General features: G+C 38.3%; 1 protein-coding gene across 1 annotated transcript in view; it reads left to right on the top strand.

The window, feature by feature from the left end:
- The first annotated feature begins 359 nt into the window (after window positions 1-359).
- The window catches only part of LOC307138417 (uncharacterized protein), a 35,430-nt gene continuing 11,932 nt past the window's right edge, over window positions 360-23,857 (top strand). The window contains exons 1-2 of the mRNA XM_079836707.1: window positions 360-427; window positions 914-1,133. Of these exons, the coding sequence (XP_079692833.1) occupies window positions 974-1,133 (160 nt within the window). The 5' untranslated portion in view covers window positions 360-427; window positions 914-973. The remainder of the gene's footprint in view (window positions 428-913; window positions 1,134-23,857) is intronic.

The following is a 23,857-nucleotide window of genomic DNA, read 5'->3' as shown; positions in this document are numbered from 1 at the left end:
TTATCATTGAGAATATCTAGATGTAGTATATATTTAGATGTCGAATCTTATAGTCTACATCTTAAAATCATCAATCATAATTAGGTTATTTTCAGGTATTTTTAAACTCAAATGAACTTTATATGTACTTATATATTATACAAATAATTTATTCCCCTAAACAAAACAGTTTTAACTTTTAGACAAAGTCTCTCAGTCTTTAGTTTCCTAATATTTTCAGCACATCATTGAACAACATGTATTTTAAATATATATTACACCAATGCATTCAACTCTGAATTTCTGTCATCTCTTGTATTATTTGTATATGTGCACTTTTGTGAATGTAGACTGGAGTGTGTGAACGGGACTTTTATTTTGGTGTTGTGGTGTGACGTCATAAGGCCGCGCCGCGCTCCTGCATGTGTTGTAATTCTGCTGAAGAAAGGTTTGTGTTTTAAGCGTTTAAAGCAATAGAAACAATCTTCAAAGTTTTACAGGCAACACAGATTGAATTACTTATTATTAAATGTAACATTGCATTGCTTTATCTAACATTTATTAACGTTGTGTGAGTAAAGTAACAGAATAAACTCATGAGTAACAGAAGCAGCTTCTCATTTCTCTCTCTATTGTGAATCAGTTCATCATATAAACATGAGTTCAGTCTCTGGCGAGTAGAGATGGAGAAACTGAGCTTTATGAATCTCTGAGTCTATTGAATCAATTGCTTTGGAAAATGATTCAGTGATTCATCTTGATTTCTACAATCATTAAATAAAAAATAAATAATTTGTGTTATTTTATTAGTTTGTAGTGCTAGTTTTGAGTGTTACTGAGACTGCGCTGATACTGAACTAGAGCTGATAGAGACACTCTCGGAGATTTAGTTTGGATTTATTTTTCTTCTGTTAACTATTATCATCTTAAACAGGACAAACACACAGACAAACTCCTGGAGAAGCGACTGAGATCCACGTGACACAGTATAAAGATGGAGTTTATTAAAGAGGAGAGTGAAGACATGAAGATTGAAAATGTATTCAGTTTGAAACATGAAGAAACTGAAGAACAAACAGAGAAAGAGGAGAGTGAAGACGTGAAGATTGAACAAACATTCAGAGTGAAACATGAAGAAACTGAGGAACAAACAGGTTAGTTTCATTCTTAAAACTGAACTCAGTCATTGGATATTTGTGAAGAATGTCTTGTGAATGTCCTCAGTCCTGCTGGTTGAAGTAAACTTATCATTCTTCAAGTCTACACGCTCGCAGATCCTCTCATTATAACAAGCAAAGCTTATACTCGATGTAAATAAGAGATGTGTTGTGCCGTTAGAGTCATTGTTTATAGAGATTTTCTGTTGATCGCACTATAACGGCTGCACTGCTCGCTTTCTGTAGTCTAAACTACATTCACAATTTGAAGAAAAGTTTTGTCATGTTTCTTAAGAGGACCAACGTCCACGTATTCTGCAAAGTTTCATGAATGACAAGCGCTTTTAATTGACTTAATCCGCTATATATATATATATATTTAATATGCCGCGGTGCCCAAAATGTATCTGCCGTGCCGCTCTCTCTATGGAACCGAGCAGGAAAGAGCGTCTCCCCTGCCACTTATCAGCCAATCAAAACAACAACAAAAAAGCAATGGAGCTCTGAGCATCACTTTGAGCACAGAGTAAGTCATGATCTCCTGTTTTAATGTTCCAACAAATTGACACAAACAATGACAATTTGACTGCTGTTAGAGAATGTTTCCCAGATAATCAGCATCAGTTTTTCATGAGTGTCTGTAATTTAGCCAACAGTTTTACAGCCTGTTCACTGACAACACCTGCTCAGATCAAGTAGTCTAGGCCAATAATAAGCTACATACAATATTGCTTCAGAATAAATTATTTTTTACAACACACACACACAAAATGTATATATATTTCATTTCTGGACAAGCAAATGTTTTACTCGGCCAAGTGAGTGACAGATTTACTTGTCCAAAGGACAAGCACGTGAACAGGCTTAATGTCGAGCCCTGACAGTAAGTCATCTCATATTTGCTGGGGAATATGTGTGTCCAGGCAGCTGGTAGGTTAGCCAATAGTTTGACCAGAGTATGGGAATTTCAGCAGCTAATTCTGACTAGTGTTGTCAAAAATATCAATATTTCGATATGTATCGATACTGAAATATCTGAAACGATACGATACTCCTTTTCTACAGTATCGATACCAGCCGCGGTCCTCTCCGACCGACAGCGAGTTGACACACACCCGCCTCCTCTCATTCAGTCCGGTTAACCCTCTGAACACGGACAGCGTGACATACCGGACATACCGTAATAAAGCCGCCTCTGACATACAAGCGCAAAAATGAGCCCCTTTTTCCAGCTTATTAATGGTCAAATACACTCAAAAAATGTCTCAGTGCCCATCTTGGTGAGTTTTAACATAAACACAGTCGTAAACAGTTCAGGAAGAATGTGTAGCAGGAACAGTGTTTGGGATCCATGCGTGCGTCGGGACTTAAAGGGACAGCAGTTATTTGTTATTCACACTACAAAAAGACAAACGATCACTGACTGCTCTTGACTGGTTAACTTGTGTAACTCTAATGGATTAATCTGTATTACATTTTTTACTATAAAAATTATCCAATGTTATTTAAAATTTGATTACTTTTTGTTTTTAAATTCAGTTTCTTACCTTAATACTGTTAGACCTACAGTCAAATTTTTTTGTGCTATTGTTTGTAATTTGTTTTTGTTTTCTTATTTTATTACTGTTTACTCGTCTTTTTAAATTCAATTTGAAATCAAGCTTCCTTGTGCTGTAGCTATTGCAACAAAATTAGTTAGCAAATATTTGTGAGATCATTGTAATGGTATCAAAGTTTAAAAATGAGAAAAAGCTTAAAAGCTTTATCATATAAAGTGATCTCTTCTGAAGAAATGTTTAATTGCCTAGACTTTCAATAGACAGACAAAAAACTAAATTATATTAAAAATATCTATTTGACAGTATATAAGCGTTTTTTTCCCAGTGGTATCGAAAATGGTATCGAATATCGATACTTTTTTAGGTATTGTATCGAAGTTAGAAATTCCAGTATTGTGACAACACTAATTCTGACAACTGATTTAGTTCTGATACAGAAGAAAATAAATGGAAAGAAAAAACGACATATTCCAAATTATGAAATATTAATTTGCCATTTGCCTCCTCTCTGACATCTTTGAAATAGACACATGCAATAATGAATAGCCTGCTATGCATTGTCTGGATAAAATATAATGAAATAGCCTAGGCCAAATGTTTTCACATTTCTCTCTCTCTCTCTCTCTCTCTCTCTCTCTCTCTCTCTCTCTCTCTCTCTCTCTCTCTCTCTCTCTCTCTCTCTCTCTCTCTCTCTCTCTCTCACTCTCTCACTCTCTCTCTCTCTCTCTCTCTCTCTCTCACTCTCTCACTCTCTCACTCTCTCACTCACTCACTCACTCACTCACTCACTCACTCACTCACTCACACTCACACACACACACACACACACACAAAGAAATGCTGAAATTAAATGTTTTTATTTGTACGAATTGTCATTTTCCAGATCAGAACCCCGTCCCCACCCAAACCCCTGCCGCCGTCGCCAAAATGTCACTCTGAACTCAGTTGAAAACTTGAGAGCCCTGAGGCCTACTTGTTTTAGCCATTAAACAATGTATTTTGTTTAATATTTATGTTTAAATAATACTGTTATTTTTAAATTTCATCTGATTATGAAAAGTGCAAAGATGCGAGTGCGCCAGAAATGATTTTGGTGGTTATTATATTTTGTTTAATATGAAGTTTTGTTTTGTATGAAGCCCTTCTTTAAAATGAATTTCGTTTTGTATAAATTATATATTAATTTGAATCAAGGTTTCGTCAGCCAATTGCTTGGATTTAATAAATAACAAGCAAATAGAGTAATAGCAGATTATAAGGGTGAGATGAAGTCATGAGCTGGAGTTAAGGTGACCACCATCAAACAAACCAAATGTGGGACGATTACTAAGTTTGTGTGGGACAATCTGGGACATGTTACCAACACTAAAACATAACCTGAAACGGTTATATAATGTCTATCTAACTTAATAAAAAAAAATGGTAGGCTATTCTACCTTTCAGCTGATAAAAATACTTTGTTCTTTAGTCCCTTCCAGAAAACACCATTACATTCTTCCATTGCAATGGAACATAACATGTCTTTATTTTGCATTTTGTCATTTAAATTCAACATCACTGAGCCCAAAGGCAGCAGGCGTCATGTAGATAACTTTTTTGAAACAGTTCTGACCAAGTCCAAATAACAATCCAACAAAATAAATAATGAACAAATAAAATATAAAACAACATGAAATTAGTTAATTGACAGTCTGCATTTACATAGACTGCAAAACACTCTTTCAGTATCCCCTTATAATGGCCTCACCCAGATATATGTTCTAGCCCAGTCTTTACTAAAAGAAAATGTTCTCTCTTTTTTTTTTTGGCCGTTATGCCAACTTGTAAAATTTTAATTTACCGAATGATCCATTTGTTCTCTGACAGGGAACACACGAATCACCTCTCCACATTTTGATTGACAGCCGTCACAACCTACTAGTGACCGTGTTTGCTCCTTTCTTTTCAACCACTGGATAGGATTTAAAAACAGCTGTTGTATTTGTGTAAGGCGGGATGTTACTACGAAGCTATTAAATATAGGTGAAACTGTATGCCACAAAAAGAATAAATAAAGTGCTTGCATGCATGAATGTTTTCTTAATATGATCATTAAAAACCAACAGACTACTGAAAATGCGGGACATTTTCTCAATATGCGACGTGCGGGACAACGCAAAGCGTGATGGGTGGTCACCCTAGCTGGAGTGCGTCTCATAAATAAACGAAACTCAGAAAGCTGCCTCACAGACATGAGAAATATGTGTATAGAAAGCTTGAATTGTCTACTTTTCTTTAACTTCTAGCTCATGACTGGCGTCTCGGAGCGTTTCTGAATGCTGCGCTTCATCACTGCGTGTGCTGTGAGTTTAACACGCATTTTTAGACTAATCCTGACTTGTGCAACTTTGTACACATTTGTTTCTTAGTTGTAGTATTACTTTGCTAAAAAAAATATTATTTCTGATTATGGCAGAGCTTTCTGCCCACCCAATTAGGCTAATAAAGTAATGATTAAAGAAAACACACGATCAAGGGCCTGGCCCGAGGATAGTGCCGGGAAGTCTCAGTCGGCTCGGGCAGGGAATCTAACCTCTAGACCAATCAGAAATCAGTGCTATTGGGGGGTTTAACACAATGACGGATAGAGAAGCCACAGATTGTTGGTCTGATTGGTTGAAGGACTAACTGATTTTTTTACAGAGTCATTTGAACCATGCCCGTTGCATGAGCACGCCTCTTGTGGACTCTCTCGTTCTCAAAATGTGAGTCAGGTGTAAGGTTCAGCCATAAATGCAACTTTGTAACCTATGTGACGATTCAATCGGGAAAATGAACAATTTTGAATTATTGGAAATAATTATTAGGACTTTCGCCGTTTTATCTTTTGAAGTTCCTAAAGGTTTTACCAGTTTTCATAATGTGAATCAGTTGAAAATGATATCGCCACTGGGACGTTCTAAAACGCTTAACGTGGCTTAATTAACTAAGACAGTGTTATTAACAAACCAAACTTAGTGAACACCATGCTAATAAAGCATACTATGTACAGAAAAGCAGATGAGCCCTGAATATGAACACAACACGTTTAATTAAGCATTTTCCTCCCATAATGAAAACGCTTAATACACAGTAACATTAAAAGACCAAACTTGGTAAACATTATACTAATAAAGCATACTATACAGAAACTTTGATTGTGCAGATCTTTTAATATCACTTAGTAAAATGACATTAAGATCTTTTAATATCACATTAAATTATATTACGTTTTTTATTTATAACGGTTTTCTATGAGAGGACAGCCAGGGGAATTTTTTTTTTTATAAATCAAAGAGCATCCATTCTTTGCTTTACGAATTTGCAGGGCAATCTGAATCTGTGGTTTGTCTCATCTGCAAACGAACTATGTTGCATTAAAAATCTAATGTGAATACAGATTACAAAGCTAACGAAGTTACCATAGTTGGTGAAATGAAGTCGTGTGCCACCTACAGGCCTTTTGGGTGAAGTGTAGGTTGCTAGAGCAAATGCAAAATGGCCATAACTATTCAATTCAATTCAATTCAAATTTATTTGTATAGCGCTTTTCACAATACACATTGTTTCAAAGCAGCTTTACAGAAAGTGCATTTCATAGATGTACAGTAAAAATGTTAGAAAGACAATGTTAAAGAATAATGTTCGAAAAAGTTAATCAATTGTGTATTAATTTAGGCCATAACAACGCTGGCGTTGAGTCGTCTCTTCACAGGCATCGAGTCGTCTCAACACAGGTGTCGGGGCATCCGAAGTCTCCATGAGAGGCTGGATACAAACTGGAGCTGACGAACTATTTACCTCGGGACTAGTGTCCCGAGATAACAACAGAAAAGCAGATGGGAAATAATTAGCGTAGCTGCTGTTCAGAATATTATATTAATGCTTTTGTTCCGAAATAACTGTAGTATAAAGGGTAATTATAATGTGAATGCTTGGCTAAAGAGATGCGTCTTTAATCTAGTTTTAAACTGGGGCAGCGAGTCTGAACCTCGAACAATATCAGGAAGACTATTCCAGAGTTTGGGAGCTAAATGTGAAAAAGCCCTCCTTCCTTTAGTGGACTTAGATATCCTAGGAATGACCAGAAGCCTCGAGTTTAGTGATCTTAAAGAGCGCGATGGATTGTAGGGCGATAGAAGATCCGTTAGATACACTGGAGCTAAACCATTTAGGGCTTTATAGGTTAGTAGCAATAGTTTGTAATTGATACGGAACTTCACAGGTAACCAGTGTAGAGATGATAAAATTGGTGTTATATGATCATATTTTCTTGATCTAGTAAGAACTCTAGCAGCTGCGTTTTGGACTAACTGTAGCTTGTTTATTGATGATGCAGGACAACCAGCTAATAAAGCATTACAGTAATCTAATCTCGAGGTCATGAATGCATGAACTAACTTTTCTGCATCAGAAATAGATAGCATGTTACGTAGCTTAGCAATGTTTCTAAGATGGAAAAATGCCGTTCTTGTAACATATGAAATATGATTTTCGAATGTCAGGTTGCGGTCTAATATAACACCCAGGTCTTTTACTGTAGTGGATAAAGTGACAGGACATCCTTCCAAGGTAAAATTGTATTGCGAGAGGTTTTGTGGGCAGTTTTTTGGACCAATAAGTAACACCTCCGTTTTATCTGAATTTAATAGCAGAAAATTACACGTCATCCAGTATTTAATATCTTCAACACACGCTGTCAGTTTAGATAATTTAGCGTTTTCATCCGGTCGTGATGAAATATATAATTGAGTGTCATCAGCATAACAGTGGAAATTAATTCCATGTTTTCTTATAATATTACCAAGTGGCAGCATATATATAGAGAATAGCAGAGGGCCTAACACGGATCCTTGCGGCACCCCATAGTCTACTGACGTCATCTTTGATTTTTCCCCATTTAGACAGACAAAATGGTAGCGGTCTGATAAGTACGATCTAAACCAGTTTAATGCCTGTCCCTGAACACCAGTGTAATTTTGAAGTCGATCTAAGAGTAGTTTATGATCTATAGTATCAAACGCAGCACTAAGATCGAGTAGAACTAGTATTGAGATACAGCCTTGGTCAGAAGCTAGAAGTAAATCATTTGTGATTTTAACAAATGCGGTTTCTGTGCTATGATGCGGCCTGAATCCTGATTGAAATTTTTCATAGATATCATTTTCTTGCAAGAAAGCGCACAATTGAGCGGACACAACTTTTTCTAGTATTTTAGACATAAATGGAAGATTTGAACTACATTACCCTTTTTGGTAGAATAATCGTGATTATGATTTTGAGCAAAATAATAGTGATTATCAGTTTAACCATTATCGTGCAGCCCTGATTTGGACTGTAAAAAATAAAAATATTTTTTTTTGCAGTGTGCTTTTACCTGTGATGATTAACCTATTAATTAACCTGTCTAAAAAATTATAATTCTGTCTGCCAAGCTCTGATAATGTAATATTATATTATTATATTATCCATTAAAAAACACAGAGACCGGTCTGTCAGCGCTGCTGCTTTAAGTCAGACAGTCTGAGACAGTCTGAGGCAGTTGGCCTGAGGTTCATCATGAGTTACTGGTCAGACCCATTGATACCTTTTTGATATTCAGCTCTATATCTGGAGGTCCTCTTGCGTTCAAACGGTGGACACGACGCAAGCTCGACATGTTTTTAAAAAAAACGTGCAAGTTTTAGGGCTGCTCGATTATGGAAAAAATCATAATCACGATTATTTTTGTCAATATTGAAATCACGATTATGTAACACGATTATTTCACATGACACATGGAATGTGTTGCATTTATTAAAAAGACACCTTTCAACAATTCAATTGAAATTATAAGATTTGTTGTACTTTTTGAACTATTAAAATAAATAATATAACATATATTCAAATCAAAGTATTCAAGTAAAAATGATAACCACAAATAAATAAGATCAACAATATGGTTCGGCTAGATATGCTTTTCAGGTTTTTCAGGTACGTCTAACATTAGTTTTCAGGTACAGAAATGTATCAAATGTAAAATAACATTGCATATTTGAGTGCATAAATTAAAGATTAATCCTATTAAACTTACAAAAGCTATTCAATCAAGGCAGTGAGTGATGTCCTTGTCTTTTGTAAAGGCTACTGCCCCTTTAAGACCTAATGCTCGGATATGCGTCGTCTTTACATTTACATTACATTTATGCATTTAGCAGACGCTTTTATCCAAAGCGACTTACAACTTGGGGGTACAATAAGCGATTGGTCGTGAAGAGTCGAGTGAGCGCAACAAGTGCCTGAAATACTTGGTCCGTGTACATTTCTCAGTGTAGCAAAGGCTAGACAGTCTTTATCGACTGTATAAAGTTTACTTAAAGGTCCCATGGCATGAAATTTTCATTTTATGAGGTTTTTCAACATTAATATGAGTTCCCCTAGCCTGAATATTGTCCCCAAGTGGATAGAAATGTTGATCGGTGTAAACCCGAGTTCTGTCTGTCTCTCTCTGCCCTTGAGAAAATGACAGGCCAGACGAGCCAATCCTGAAGTCTCCTGGTTTGACGTCCAAGCAGGAACAGTTACCTCCCTTTCCTCCGCCCAGAGAATCTGGCACGCCCATGCAAACGCTCGAGAGATCATTGCATCATTGCTTGTGAACGAGTGAACGCTGGCAGTTTCTCAGTGTTTGGATGTACAAATGAAAACAGAAGTCTTTTTCAGTTCCTTCTGATCTGTGATCAGTGATTTCTGATGTGTAGCTAATTATTTATTATTCGTGCACACGCAGCGGCTTCTCTCTCTCCAGACAGAGCGGTGTTTTCGTGTTTTCTATCTTGTGAGTCAGTGTTTTTGTACGTCCTCGTCGCGTCTATCGGTTCTAAAATGTGCATACAGTCATAAGTTTCTGCTCAACATCAGCACATCTTTAGAGATAAACCTCACACACGCCGAAGCTCGGCCTTCAACATCCCCGACCCCCAGTACTGCATCTGGCCCACAGCGGAGGCACCAAACGCGGCGTGAGATTAAGCAGAAGGAGGGTAAGCGTGAGCATATCCGGGCTAGCTAGCTTTCCCCACAATAAACTGGATTACACTCGATTACTGCTGTTGTGTCTTTGTTTGCGCTGTGTACTCAACGCGCGTCACTGACGCTTTTATTTTATTTAAAAAATAATGCTATTATCAACACTTACTTTTAACTCGTTCATCTCGACAGCTGTAATGGTACATTGCATGTGTTACAAAGTTGGTAATAATGATGAAGACTCGGTGTGACTGGGACTCGTGTTTATTCAGAACTCTCAGATACAAACACAATAAACTCGCGCTGACTGACAGCGCTCTCATAACTCAGTAGTTACTATAAATAACTTTGTTAGCAATCGCTGAGCTCAGTCTCTGGTACATTAGTGAAGTCCGGTTCGCGAACGATCTTTCTTTTGAACCAGTTCTTTTTAGTGAACCGAATCAGTTCACCAAATCGGACTGAATCGTTCTAAACGGTTCGCGTCTCCAGTCAGCGCTGATCCATAATTTACTAAAGTTACTAACTTTCTGACATGAGTGACAGTCCCTCCGACTAGAAATAGACTAATAACCTAAAGTATATGCTGTAACTACAACAGTTCAGACATGCTGAGAACTGATGTGAAGTGAACTCAGGTCCATCCGTCTCTCTGGCAGCAGCTCGTGCCTGCTCGTGCCTCGTTAAACCACGCCCCCTCCGCTCATTTAAAATGCAAAGATGTCAGCCAATCACAACAGTGGGCGTTTTTACTGAAGTCTCACAGCAGACACGCCTCTTGAAGCAGGGCATTCAGCCAGAGGGCAAACAGCAGTATAGAAAAAATGCCTTTTATTTCTAAATTATGACATTTTATGATGTAAAAGTCATACTAACAATATAAGTACACCTCAGGAAACACTATAAAATAATAGAAAAATGCCATGCCATGGGACCTTTAAGGCATATACAGACTATGTCTGCTAGGATACTCATCAAGATGGACGTTGACATACGTTTTGTGTGAGTTTGTCCGTTCAAGAGCAAGACTTGAAAGAGAACTCAATATCTGTGCACTGTGAGACGTGTGTGCGCTCTCGGATGAGTGCACAGAGGGAAATTTTCTCACAGCGCGCGCTACTTCTCATTCGCGTCTTCTGGCACTACACCCGGGTGATGACGGCGAAAATGACAGGCAGCACTCGCATGCATTGAACAACATTTACAAAGAGAGAATTATTTGAAAAATATGAAGGAAAAAAAAGGACGTTTACACGGCACCCCTGCTCTCGTCAGTTTTTGTTTCTATATTAGATTGTCATAGGTCACTCTGTGTTTAATTTTCAAGTGGTTAAAAAAATTTGTGATGTTCCCTTGCGTTGCAGCCACTACCATGTAGCAAATCTTGCACGTAGCATGTTTCTGCTCGTCGTCTGATTCCTCGAAGCCAAACTGTTCCCAGACAACGGAGTTGGTTTTGCCTTTTTTGCTCACCAAACGCTGCTGTAACTGCCCTCCTTCTGCCATCTTTACTCGCGCCGAGTTTTTAAATTACAGCGGATGATATGCACATGAGTCACGAGACTCGCGACCTGAGAGAGTTTGTGGCTTCGGGAGGGGATGATGTGTGCGTGCGCGTGCGCGTTTCATTCAGAACGCAAGACAAAATAAGAGTGTTCTTGCAAAACTGAACATGGCAAAATAATCGTTTTTTCTCGATTGTACTATTTTGGTGATCGTTGGGAGCCAAAATAGAAATCGAAATTCAATTAATTGCACAGCCCTAGCAAGTTTACAGGCACACTGGCACAGGGCATGTTCTCGAGACTCCGCCGCTATGGCAACAAAGCCGCTAAAACGCAACCACGCACAAATGAGCTCCTGTACGCGATATTTTTTTTCCCAGGATGGTAGGGGAAGGTACCGCCTTTTTCGTCTATGATTGGCTAGAAGGGCTCTCCTCCGATTGGTTATTTGATTTGGCCGTGAAACGTGTTCATGGCAGGCCAGGCTGTCGTGTGCGTGCCGTCAGATTTATATTCCAAGTTCACATGGTGTATCTAGTTGAAGCAAACACTATGGGTAAATCGACTGTACAGTAACTTTAAAGCCACACAGAAATGTGGTGGTTAAGGGCCACTGTGTCATGCCAATGTGCTGATTCGTCCCATCTTCTTCAATAGCTAGCAGAGTTTTTTGTAATGCTGATGTACTGATTCGTCCCATCTTAATAACATTTGTTAGCCATTTCAAGGTAAGGATTACACAATATTAGTGCATCAACATTAACTGTATGTTAAACATTACTAGTAAGTGTGTGTGTGTGCGTGTGTGCGTGTGTGCGTGCGTGCGTGCGTGCGTGCGTGCGTGCGTGCGTGCGTGCGTGCGTGCGTGTGTAGCCATGAAAGTTAAGTGTCGCTGGTGTCATATTTGTGCAAAGGAGAACTTGGAGAACATCATACCGGATCATCTTGAGGTTAGGATTAGGTATAAATCAACGGACAGGGAGAACAGCTCCAGTAATAAATGGTTTTGGCGCAGGTATTGAGAGGTTAGGGTTAGGGTTAGGAAACAGCTAAGACTAATCTAAACAGGCTATGAAATTGTGAACTTGAAATATAAATCTGAAGACACGCACATATAGCGCTTTTCTTAGTAGGCTATGTTGGATTGACTTTGTTTAACGACGATCAAAACAGACTAGCTGACAGCCTGCCATGAACGTGAGATATATAACCAATCAGAGGAGAGCCCTTCTAGCCAATCATAGACGAAAAAGGCGGTACCTTCCCCTACCATCCTGGGAAAAAAAATATCGCCTCCTGTACTATTTATCGTGAAATTGATTTCTTTATATTTGCTATCAGTATTCTCCACACTGCAAAATCCGTATGTGTTTATTTTTTTATTTATTTATTTTATTTTATTTTTTTTATTGAAGGAGTGAGACAGCTTACAGTAAAGCAATGAAAGTTACAATTTCCTTCCTTCTATTTTTGCTATAACAGGCCCCCACCCCAAACATTCCCCAGGCAGCATAAGTACAACAAATTAACAATGTCTGGTGGTTACCAAGGTAAAATAGTACAATTATGTCATTACAACTTTTCATGGCATGGACCCATGCATACCAATACATAAATAATGATAATATTATTATTGTTACTGTAATAATATTACAGTATTAATACATTAAGAGAAAAGAAAACAAAAGCCATTCTGCGAGACAAACTACACTAAGGTCAAGACATCAAATACAGCATCACAACAAGGGTAAAAAGAAAGATACATATATGGAAAGTAAAAGTTAACAACTGGGTAATTCTTTCAGATTTTTAAAATATGACAGAATGGGTTCCCATTTGGAATAAAACCTGTCCACAGATCCCCTTAAAGTAAATTTTATCTTTTCTAATTTTAAAAAGAACATCACATCTTCCAGCCAAGCTGTTGCAGAAGGAGGAGTAGGGGATTTCCAACTCAACAAAATTCTTCTGCGGGCCAATAAAGAAGTGTAAGCAATAATGTCCCTTTGGGTTGCAGTTAAAGTAATAGTTATAGTGTCACTGGGAGTTCCGAAAATAGCTATTGAGGAACAGGGCAGGAGAGACACCCCAAGGGATTCACTGATGGTTTTAAAAACCACTGCCCAGTAGTTATTTAGAGAGATGCAAGACCAAAACGTGTGTGTCAGACTGGCTGGGGAAAAAGAGCATCTATCACAGGTTGCATCTAGCCCAGGATATATTACAGCTAACCATGCCTTGCTCAAGTGAACCCTGTGTATCACTTTGAATTGTATTAGCCCTAATCTAACAGAGGATGATGATGAGTGGACCTTTTTAAGTGCCTCCCTCCAAAAAGCCTCAGATAACTCTGTGCCCAGTTCATCTTCCCATCTGGATTTAATTTTATCCAGATTGTACCCTTCCAAAGATATGAGCTGGGAGTACAATATGGAAATCAATCCTTTATTATTAAAATTGAGAGTAAGACTGTCTAAGGGCGAGGTAGGAGGAACGACAGGGAAGAGTGGAAATTTGCTCTTAACAAAATTGCGAATCTGAAGATATCTGAAAAAATGGTTTTGTGGGAGGTCATACAATCTGCAGAGGTTCTCGAAGCTGTTAAATAAACCTTCAGAATATAAATCCCTGATGCATATCAACCCGGAAGCTATCCACTGTTTAAATGATGAGTCCAGTGTAGAGGGAGGGAATAAATGATTTTTGTAAATAGGACCCAAAACTGATGCTGATGTGAGTTTATAGTGACAACGGAACTGATTAAAGATCTTGAGAGTAGAAAGTACCACAGGGTTAGATGTAAATCGAGAAGCTTTCAAAGGTAAGGAAGAATACACTAGAGCAGGGAGAGAAGAAGAGTGACATGTTTGTGCTTCTATTAAACACCAATTTGTTTCTGGGCAATGAAGCCAAAATAATATCTTATGAATATTTGATGCCCAGTAATAATGAGTAAAACTTGGGAGGCCTAAACCACCTGCATTACGGGTCCTCTGAAGAACATGTTTGTTAACCCTGGGAATCTTATTTTCCCAAATGAAAGAGGATATAGATTGATCGATTGAACGGAAAAAGGATTTGGGCAAAAAAACCGGCAAGGACTGAAACAAATAAAGGAACTTGGGAAGAATTGTCATTTTCACGGAATTTATTCTTCCTGCTAAAGTAAGGGGAAGACTATGCCACCTTTCCAACTCTTCCCTTACTTTTTTTAACTGAACTTTGTAGTTGGCTTCAAACAAAGAAGAAAAGGAACGCGTCATTTGAATTCCAAGATATTTAAAGCCATTTGGAGAAAAACGAAAGGGTAATGATTCTTGTCGAATTTGTAAGGCCAAATTATTAATGGGGAAGCATTCACTTTTTTGGAAATTTAATTTGTATCCCGAAAAGGTACCAAACCGACCTAATAATGATATAATTAAAGGACAACTAAATATGGGATCACTGATGTAAAGCAAAAGGTCATCAGCGTATAAAGACACACGTTGTTCAATACCCCCTCTCTTAATTCCCTGAAACACTGTGGTTGTTTTCAAAGCTATTGAAAGGGGCTCAATCACAATGGCAAAAAGGAGTGGGGACAGAGGGCATCCCTGACGAGTCCCTCGTGTTAATGGGAAAAAGTCTGATCGAGAATAATTAGTCCGAATGGATGCCGAAGGGGAATGATATATTAACTTAACCCAAGACAAAAAATTATTGCCAAAACCAAACCTCTTTAAGACTGCAAATAAATATGGCCATTCAATTCGATCAAATGCCTTCTCCGCATCCAAGGAGATAACTACCTCCGGGAGCGGAGAAGAATCAGAAATATACAATATGTTAGCGAGTCTACGAATATTAGAGAAAGATTGGCGACCTTTAATAAATCCAGTTTGATCATCTGAAATTATTGAGGGGAGGAAGTGTTCTAAACGAAATGCTAACACTTTAGCTAAAATTTTAAAGTCAGAGTTTAAAAGAGATATAGGACGATATGATTCACACAGCGTAGGGTCTTTATCTTTTTTAAGAAGGAGTGAAATGGATGCTTGTGAAAAAGTTGGAGGCAGGGAGCCTACGACCAAACATTCTTTAAAAACTTCAAAAAGAATTGGTGCAAGTTTCTGCTTAAATTTCTTATAAAAATCAATAGGATACCCATCAAGGCCCGGAGACTTACCACTCTTCATTGCCATAATGGCCCTACTAATTTCCTCAATCTCAAGGTCATGATCTAAATCTATCACTGTATCTGGTTGCAATGTAGGAATATCTAAATTATCTAAGAAATGTTCCATATCTGTTGAATCTGGAGGGAATTCAGAAGTATATAATGAGGAGTAAAATGTTTTGAATTTCTTTTGGGTTGCTAGTTAAAATTTGATTAGAGTCCTTTATCTGAGAAATAAGACGGGAGGCAGTTTGACGTTTCAACTGGTGAGCCAAGAGCCGACTTGATTTGTCTCCATACTCATAGTAAAGACCACGTGTCCTCATTATTAATTGTTCTGCATGAGTAGTGGATAAAAAATTAACCTTTGTCTGCAAGTCAACTCTTTTTTTATGTAATTCAGCTGTGGGCGATTCAGAATATTGTCTGTCTACATCTAATATGGATTGTGAGAGTGCTTGTAGTTCCTTCTTACGTTCTTTATTAGCATATGATGTATAAGATAATATTTGACCCCTCAAGTAAGCCTTTAAAGTCTCCCAAAGTAATGAGTAAGACACTGAATCCGTTTTATTGGATTCCAAAAAATTATCTATATTAGTTGAGACATAGTTACAGAACTTATCATTAGATAGCAGTAATGGATTAAATGACCAGAGTGGTCGTTCCCTGATGTTCAAAGGGAAGTGCAGGTCAAGAACCACAGGGGCATGATCGGATACAACTATAGCGGAGTAGTCAACTTTCTTAACCATTGATATAAACAAGTTGTCTATAAAAAAATAATCTAGTCTAGAAAAGGAGTGATGGACATGAGAATAAAAGGAAAATAGTTTAGTCAATGGGTTTAAGAATCTCCAAGGATCCACACAGCCATTATGTTGCATAAATTGAGAAAAGGCCTTTGCCATATCAGACACATTACTACTAGTAGTGGACCTATCAAGCTGAGGATCGAAAACACAATTCAAATCGCCAGCGAATAACAGATGATGCGTATTTAGTTTAGGAATTAATGATAGGAGACTATTTGCAAAGTGAACATCGTCCCAATTGGGAGCATAAACGTTAACTAAAACCACCGGGACTTGAAAGAGGGATCCAGAGACAATAATGTAACGACCGTTAGGATCACAGATTGTGTCAGAAGGTATAAACTGTACCCTCTTATTAATTAAAATTGCCACCCCCCTTGATCTGCTATTAAATTTGGAATGAAAAATTTGACTGACCCATATCTTACGAATTCTATTGTGATCATTCAGTCTTAAATGTGTTTCTTGTAAAAACAATATATCTGGTTTGAAAGATTTAAGATGGGAGAAAACTTTAGCTCTTTTAACAGGACCATTTAATCCTCTGACATTCCATGACATCAGCCTCACAGGATGACCTCTATCATCATCATCACCTATATTACCTGTATAAAACAGAAATTAAAAGCATGCAGGGGTTCCCATGTACAATAAGTTGTAGCCATGAATTGTAAATGACAAAAATGAGATGAAAGATACCACAGAATCCAGAGGTAAACAAAGCTGCCAACCACCCAAACCACCCCCATCCCCGAACCCCCAACCGAGAGAAAAAAACAAAAAACAAAACAAAACAAAAAATTATAATTCCTAGATCTAATTCCCCAACAGAGGATGATCGCAGATAAATGTTAACGACAAACTTCCACAGTATACAAACTAACATCAAAAGGAGTCATACAGAATATGAGTGAAGCTCCCTTAAAAATTAGTTCAGAAACAAAAAATTGTGTCAAAAACTGAGTACGTTATCCGGCTTAATAAAATCGAGTGCAAGATAGATAGCCAGAAGTCCTGCGCCACCTCGGGTTTTGCACACAGTTGCGATGACATTTTTTTTTTTTTTTTTTAATCTTACCGGAGGCGGCAAAAGGGACGTCCTTACACATTATTCCTCACTCCAGTTAGAACGGTAGAACTCGTTGGCTTCCTCTGGCGTGCCAAAAAAGTGCGTTTTTCCCTCATGAGTAACACGGAGCTTTGCAGGGTACAAGAGACCGAATCTGACTCCCTTTTCGTAGAGCCGAGACTTCACCTCTTTAAACGCTGCTCGCTTTTTCCCCAACTCAGCGCTGAAATCCTCGTGGAAAAACACCTTGTGTCCACGAAAGGACAATTCCCGCTGTTGCCTGCTGAATCTGAAGATGCGATGCTTGTCCTGGAAGAAGTGAAAAAGAACCAGAAACACTCTGGGTTTGGTGTGCTTGGCCCTTGCATCATTAGTTGGGTTAGGTCCGACTCGGTGGGCACGAGAAAGAACAAGAGGACTCGTGAAGAATTCCTTCCCCAGTACTTCCTCAAAAAAATCAGTCATAAATTTAATCGGGTCTGATCCTTCCAACTTTTCAGGAATGCCCACCACTCTCATATTAGATCTCCGTGAGCGATTTTCGAGGTCATCCAGCTTTTCCTTCAGATACACGTTCTCTTTCCGTAACTCATCCATTGAAGCTTCGACATTCACCAGCCTATCACTGTAGTCATTTAGTCCATCTTCAACCTCGCGAAGTCGTTCATCATGCGCTTCGTAATAGGATTTCACTTGTTCCAATGTCGTGTTTACGGGTGACAGTGCGCCAGCCAGTTCTGTTTTTAAAAGAGAATGAACTACTTGCGTCATGTCAGATAGAAGCGCTGACCGGAGTTTTTCGAGATCTTCAGGTAACGCCGTTACGCCCGCAGGGAATGGCGCCATGTCGTCGGCCTTGCTCGGAGCTTCGCCGTCTCTGTCGCCAGTTTTATTCCGAAGTTGCTTTTTACTCGCCATTTTTGTTCCACCGTGATTTAAGTAATAACAGCTGCCAGACAATCTATTGTAGTGAGCATATAATGGAAAAAATAACACCAAATAAACGAAAGCGGTCGGGAGCTACACTCATGTGCGCCTACTCACGCCATGCTTAACCCGGAAGTCCGTATGTGTTTATTGAACTATGTGTGGACCTGTGTAAAATACGGGACAAATCACGTCCCGTATTGGTTTGATACGGGAAGCGTCATTTTGCTTGTAAATACGGGACGATTCCGTATTTTACGGGACGGGTGACAACCCTAGCTACCACCCTGCAGATTTTAGCTCCAACCTCAATCAAACACACCTGAACTAGCTAATCATGGTGTTCGTTTACATTAACATTTAGTCATTTAGCAGACGCTTTTATCCAAAGCGACTTACAAATGAGGGCAATAGAAGCAACTAGAGCAGTCAAGGGCAACAATATGCAAGTGCTGTAACAACTCTCAGTTAATCTAGCACAGATTTTTTTAATAAAAAAAAAAAAAATTAGACAGACAGAAAATGAATAGAATGATAAGTGCTATTCTTGATTGGTCATGTGCTGCTGGAAGAGATGTGTCTTTTAGATGTTTTTTGAAAATGGCTACAGACTCGGCCGCACGAATTGAGATAGGCAGGTCATTCCACCAAGTGAAAGGTCCAAGAAAAGGTCAGTGAGAGCGATTTCATGCCTCTCTGGTATGGCACCACAAGGCGTCGTTCACTGGCAGAACGCAAGTTCCTGGAAGGTGTGTAAGTCTGAACGAGCGAGTTTAGGTATATTGGTGCAGAGCCAGTGGATGTTTTGACGGCGAGCACCAGTGCCTTGAATTTGATGCGAGCAGCTATTGGCAGCCAGTGCAGACTGATGAAGAGAGGCGTGACGTGCGCTCTCTTCGGCTCATTAAAGACCAACCTCGCCGCTGCATTCTGGATCAGTTGCAAGGGGTTTGATAGTGCATGCTGGAAGGCCTGCTAGAAGAGCATTACAGTAGTCCAGTCTGGAGAGAACAAGAGCTTGGACCAGGAGTTGTGTTCAGGGTGCTAGATAATTACAGACAGGTGTGTTGGAGCAGGGTTGGAACTGAAATCTGCAGGACGGTAGCTCTCCAGGAGCAGGGTTGGACACCCCTGATCTAAATAGAGTACTCATTAATTTAAATAAGAATAGAGTTCATAATTTCCATCTCAAGCTACTCTACTGTTAGCTCAAGCTTTTGTCAGATCAGACACCCCTTCATTAATGGGATAGTTCGTTAAAAAAATCACCCTCAAGCCATCCTAGATGAATGACATTCTTTTTTTCTGACGAATACAATTTTATTTATATTAAATGGGTCATGAACTGGCTTTTTTATTTTTGTATATTTGTTGTCCGAGGTCAACTTATGACATTTGTGTGTTTTTTACATTCAAAAACATCATAATGAATAAGTAATGGGATATTTGTCTTCCCTGGTTTTGAGCCTAGCTTTTTTTCAATATGGGTGTGTCGCATTGAAGACTTGGAAGTAAACGCCCACAGCTATGATTGGATAACAGTTTTGCAGCTTCGTTAGTATGAGTTTCGGCTCCCCGGTCAGTACACATGGGGAATTGTTTTGAAAACATGTGGAAAAACAGCAACCGGAGTAATTCGCCCACAGGGCGCCCAATGTGTCTTTATCAAACAAACACAATGATCTATCTCTCATCCACCTGCAATTAATTGGGATGTTATTTTGTATTACTTAGTAGCCCATCCGATCGGTGAATATAATCGCAAACCGCATCACTAGCGCACACAAGTACATGCACATTTACATTTAGTCATTTAGCAGATGCTTTTATCCAAAGCGACTTACAAATGAGGGCAATAGAAGCAACTAGAACAGTCCAGGGCAACAATATGTGCATCAGGAAAACGTCACTGCAGACAAATCAACATGTTCAAAACTTCTGCGATTTGTATTTTTCCTTCAAATAATAAGTCAAGAGAGTGAACAACGCACATTAAGAAAGGAATGTTTAACAATTTAAGATAGCCCATCGGGCAGGACGGGGATACATTTTGGACATCGGCTTTGCGAGCCTTGGCCCATACATGTTCTAGTCTGATCCCGAATCTCAGGACAATGAACCAACAACATCTCAAATACAAAGGATACTCAAGCCTGTGGCAGTTATGTTGCGGCAATTTTTTAATCAACCTCTGATATAAGAGACAAATCTTAGTAAATGTAATAAAATAGTTTATTATTTTGCAAAAGAAGAGGCAACGGTCATATAGCCATCCTGAATGTCTGCAGAGCGATGTCTGCCAGACTAAACAAATTAATTTCCCCTGTAACCCTTCCCAAGGTTGAGGTGGCGTTTCACTAATCTCTGACGTCACAGGGAAGAACATTCGCAGATCTCTTGTTTGCTGAGCCAGCTGTCAATAAAAGCTTTTCTTTGACTAAAAGGAAGTTTTCAGCTCCGAAACTTACAGGATATTCTTATATTACCATGACCTTTTATTTATCAAAAGGAAGGGGGAAGAGAAAGTTGATTTCTCAATTCATCACCCCTTTAAATAATATCCTGGCTAATCCAAGCATTATAGTGGCAGTAAATGACAGCCCAAAAATTTGAAGCCATAGAAGAGCATCCATCCATTATAAAAGTGATCCATACGGCTCTGGGGGTTAATAAATGCATTCTGAAGTGAAACGATGGGTTTGTGTAAGAAAAATATCCATATTTAACACATTATAAAGTAAAATATTTGCCGGACTGCCTTCTGTATTCAATTTATGAAGGAAATGCAGAATGCGGTCCGCCGGGAAGCTAGACAGTGGGAGGTTGACAGTGAGAGTGTCAGATAATGTCTGTCTGATAATTGCATAGCCCAGGGCCGGCTCTAGCTCTTTGGTTGCCCTAGGTGAGATTGAGTTTTGCCGGTGGGCACATATGTCGTATGCACCCCTTCAATGTCAAATATGGATAAGAGGAGAACATTTAGCATCTAACTCAAAATAACTGCTTTCAACAGATCAATCTTTATTCATAATCAAATTTATTATGTTTGACTAAGTATACTAAAAACTATAGATCTGTTGTAAGATGGGTTTGTGAACCCCCCCCCCCCCCCCCCCCCTTATTTGTTAAGCCCACCGGCAACTATAGTTGCCAGTGTATAGTTGTAATTTTCCTTCTGTAAGTATTTTTCTAGATATTATCCATGTTTTATATCTTAATGACACACAAGCAGACAACCAAATAAAGGATTTCAAGAAGAAAAAAAAAGTATTAATTTCCTTCCTGTCACATGAAACTGCCAACTTCCTACCCCTACTTCCAGGGAGCACAACGAAGGCAAACCCTCCCAAAGAAAGGTCATTTTCATGTTACTAATAAGTATTTTTTGTTGACATATATATATATATCAACATAATCATGAAGGTCTCTAGAATCATCCAAACAAAACAAATCTTACAACAGATCTATAGTTTTTAGTATACTTAGTCAAACATAATAAATTTGATTATAAATAAAGATTGATCTGTTGAAAGCAGTTATTTTGAGTTAGATGCTAAATGTTCTCCTCTTATCCATATTTGACATTGAAGGGCTGCATACGACATATTTGCCCACCGGCAACTATAGTTGCCACACATTCAAATACGATTTTTAAGAAAAAATTCAAAAACCTGGGGAAAATAAATGCAGAACATGCCATTCAGAAACAAATTGGGCACAAATGGGTTAAGTATTTATAAAAACTATATAAACAAAAATGCTCCTATAGTTACTCCAATACTTAAAAAGCTAATTATGACTTAAATGATACACTCTAATAAATTGCACATACAAAAATGCTACAAAGAACGTTGGAGGATATTTAACAAATTATGACTCAAACTATGGATGAACAAACAAAAAGGCTTTTATAGTCACTCCAACAGTTAATCAAGAAAATTAAGACTTAAAGGATCAACTGCAATAAATTGGTCATACACAAATGCTAGAAAGAATGTTCAAGGATATTTACCAAATATTAACTCCATAAACTGTGCAAAAACTCTCTTAAGCACCTGTAAAGACACTTAAGCAAATGATGACCCATAAACTGGATTAACTATACCCTCTACAAACAAAAGTGCTATTATTGATACACTGTACTTACCACTACAAAATTAAAATATATAAGTTCTTGTAGCTCTATCCCTATATTAAATAATAAAAGATGAACAGTTGTTTCTGGCATTTCTATTCACCTTCAAAATTGACGCAGCATTAAAATTTGGCTCGTCTGGATTTCCTTATTGTCAGTGAAATGCGTAGTAATATGTAGCTAGCTAGCTAGTGATAGCTTAGTGACAGCAATAAAACGTCCAATGCTGTCCAATATTAGTTGATAATATCGATACTACGAAGTAAATTTATTTTGTTTGACACCTTTATGGCTGAGATGAGAAGACTTACCTCTATACTGGGCTTTCTTTTGATCGTCTGCCTTTCTCTTTTTCCGTCCCTGTGTACTCGAGGGTTTAGACGCTTCATTTTTGAAGAACGCGCCAGTGATGAACACTTGCCTGACCTACCGCCTAAACGCCTGTGCTCGACAATACTCACCATCAATTCAATCTAATAATCAGGTTAAGTAATTAAACGTGCGGCTGAGGGGGCGCCCAAGGGTGATCGTGTTTAATAAACATTGTTTTATTTCGCTTGTTCTAATTCTATGCTTAATGGGAAGTAAGTTTAAGGGCGCCACTACAGGGCGCCTGGCTGCGCCCCCAACACATTTGTCGCCCTAGGCAACCGCCTAGCTCGCCTATAGCAAACGCCGGCCCTGGCATAGCCTATAAGTCACAGTCTGGAAGAAAAATTGAAACAAATACTAGGGCTGGGACGGTATGGATTTTTTCTTACCGCGGTTGAAAAGCAAGAAATTCCCGCGGTTCAGCGGTAAACCGCTTTAAATGGCTCCCGCTCGACTTTCCCGCAACACGCACACACCAGCGCAGGCAATTGAACATAATAAAGAACATGTTTATTTTACATTTATTTTTTCATGTTTAGAACAGGAACAATTAGAACAGAAATGGAATGATATCTGAAAAAAAAAGTGCTGGCAAAACGAAATAGAGACTAGACTATGGTTTACATCCCAGCCTTCATATTTTTTGCTGAGAGAGCAGATCAGATCACGACTGAGAGATCTGAAGATGGAACAGCATAAACAAAGACAAACAAACACATTTTTATTTATCGGTATTGATCAGTCATATATATTTATTTGTTCATGTTTATTTATTTCCCAATATTTTTACTTTCAGATTACAGTCGTCGTCATCAAACAATCACTTAAACTACTTTCGCGCACACCCGCCCATATAATATAATATATTATTTATATTTATAGTATTTATATTTTTATATTACATATTTGTACAAATTCAGGCTATTAATTTACATTTACATCTCGTGTGCGCTTTTGTCTCAGTGGTTAATGAAGAATATTTAACGAAGGCTCAAGGCTATTTCATTTAACAAAGTGTCGTCACTCGCTGCTCACACTACCGTGATTGTGTATTATGCTACTTTTATTATTTATATTTATTTTTTATATTTTATAACATTTACATATATTACATATCTCGTGTGGTGTGGGCTTTTGTCTCAGTGGTTCAAGGC

The sequence above is a fragment of the Gobio gobio genome (genome assembly GCF_949357685.1).
Source record: "Gobio gobio genome assembly, chromosome: 1".
NCBI classification, from domain to species: Eukaryota; Metazoa; Chordata; class Actinopteri; order Cypriniformes; family Gobionidae; genus Gobio; species Gobio gobio.
Note: the sequence above shows the minus strand (reverse complement) of the source record. Positions and strands in the feature narration are given on the sequence as shown.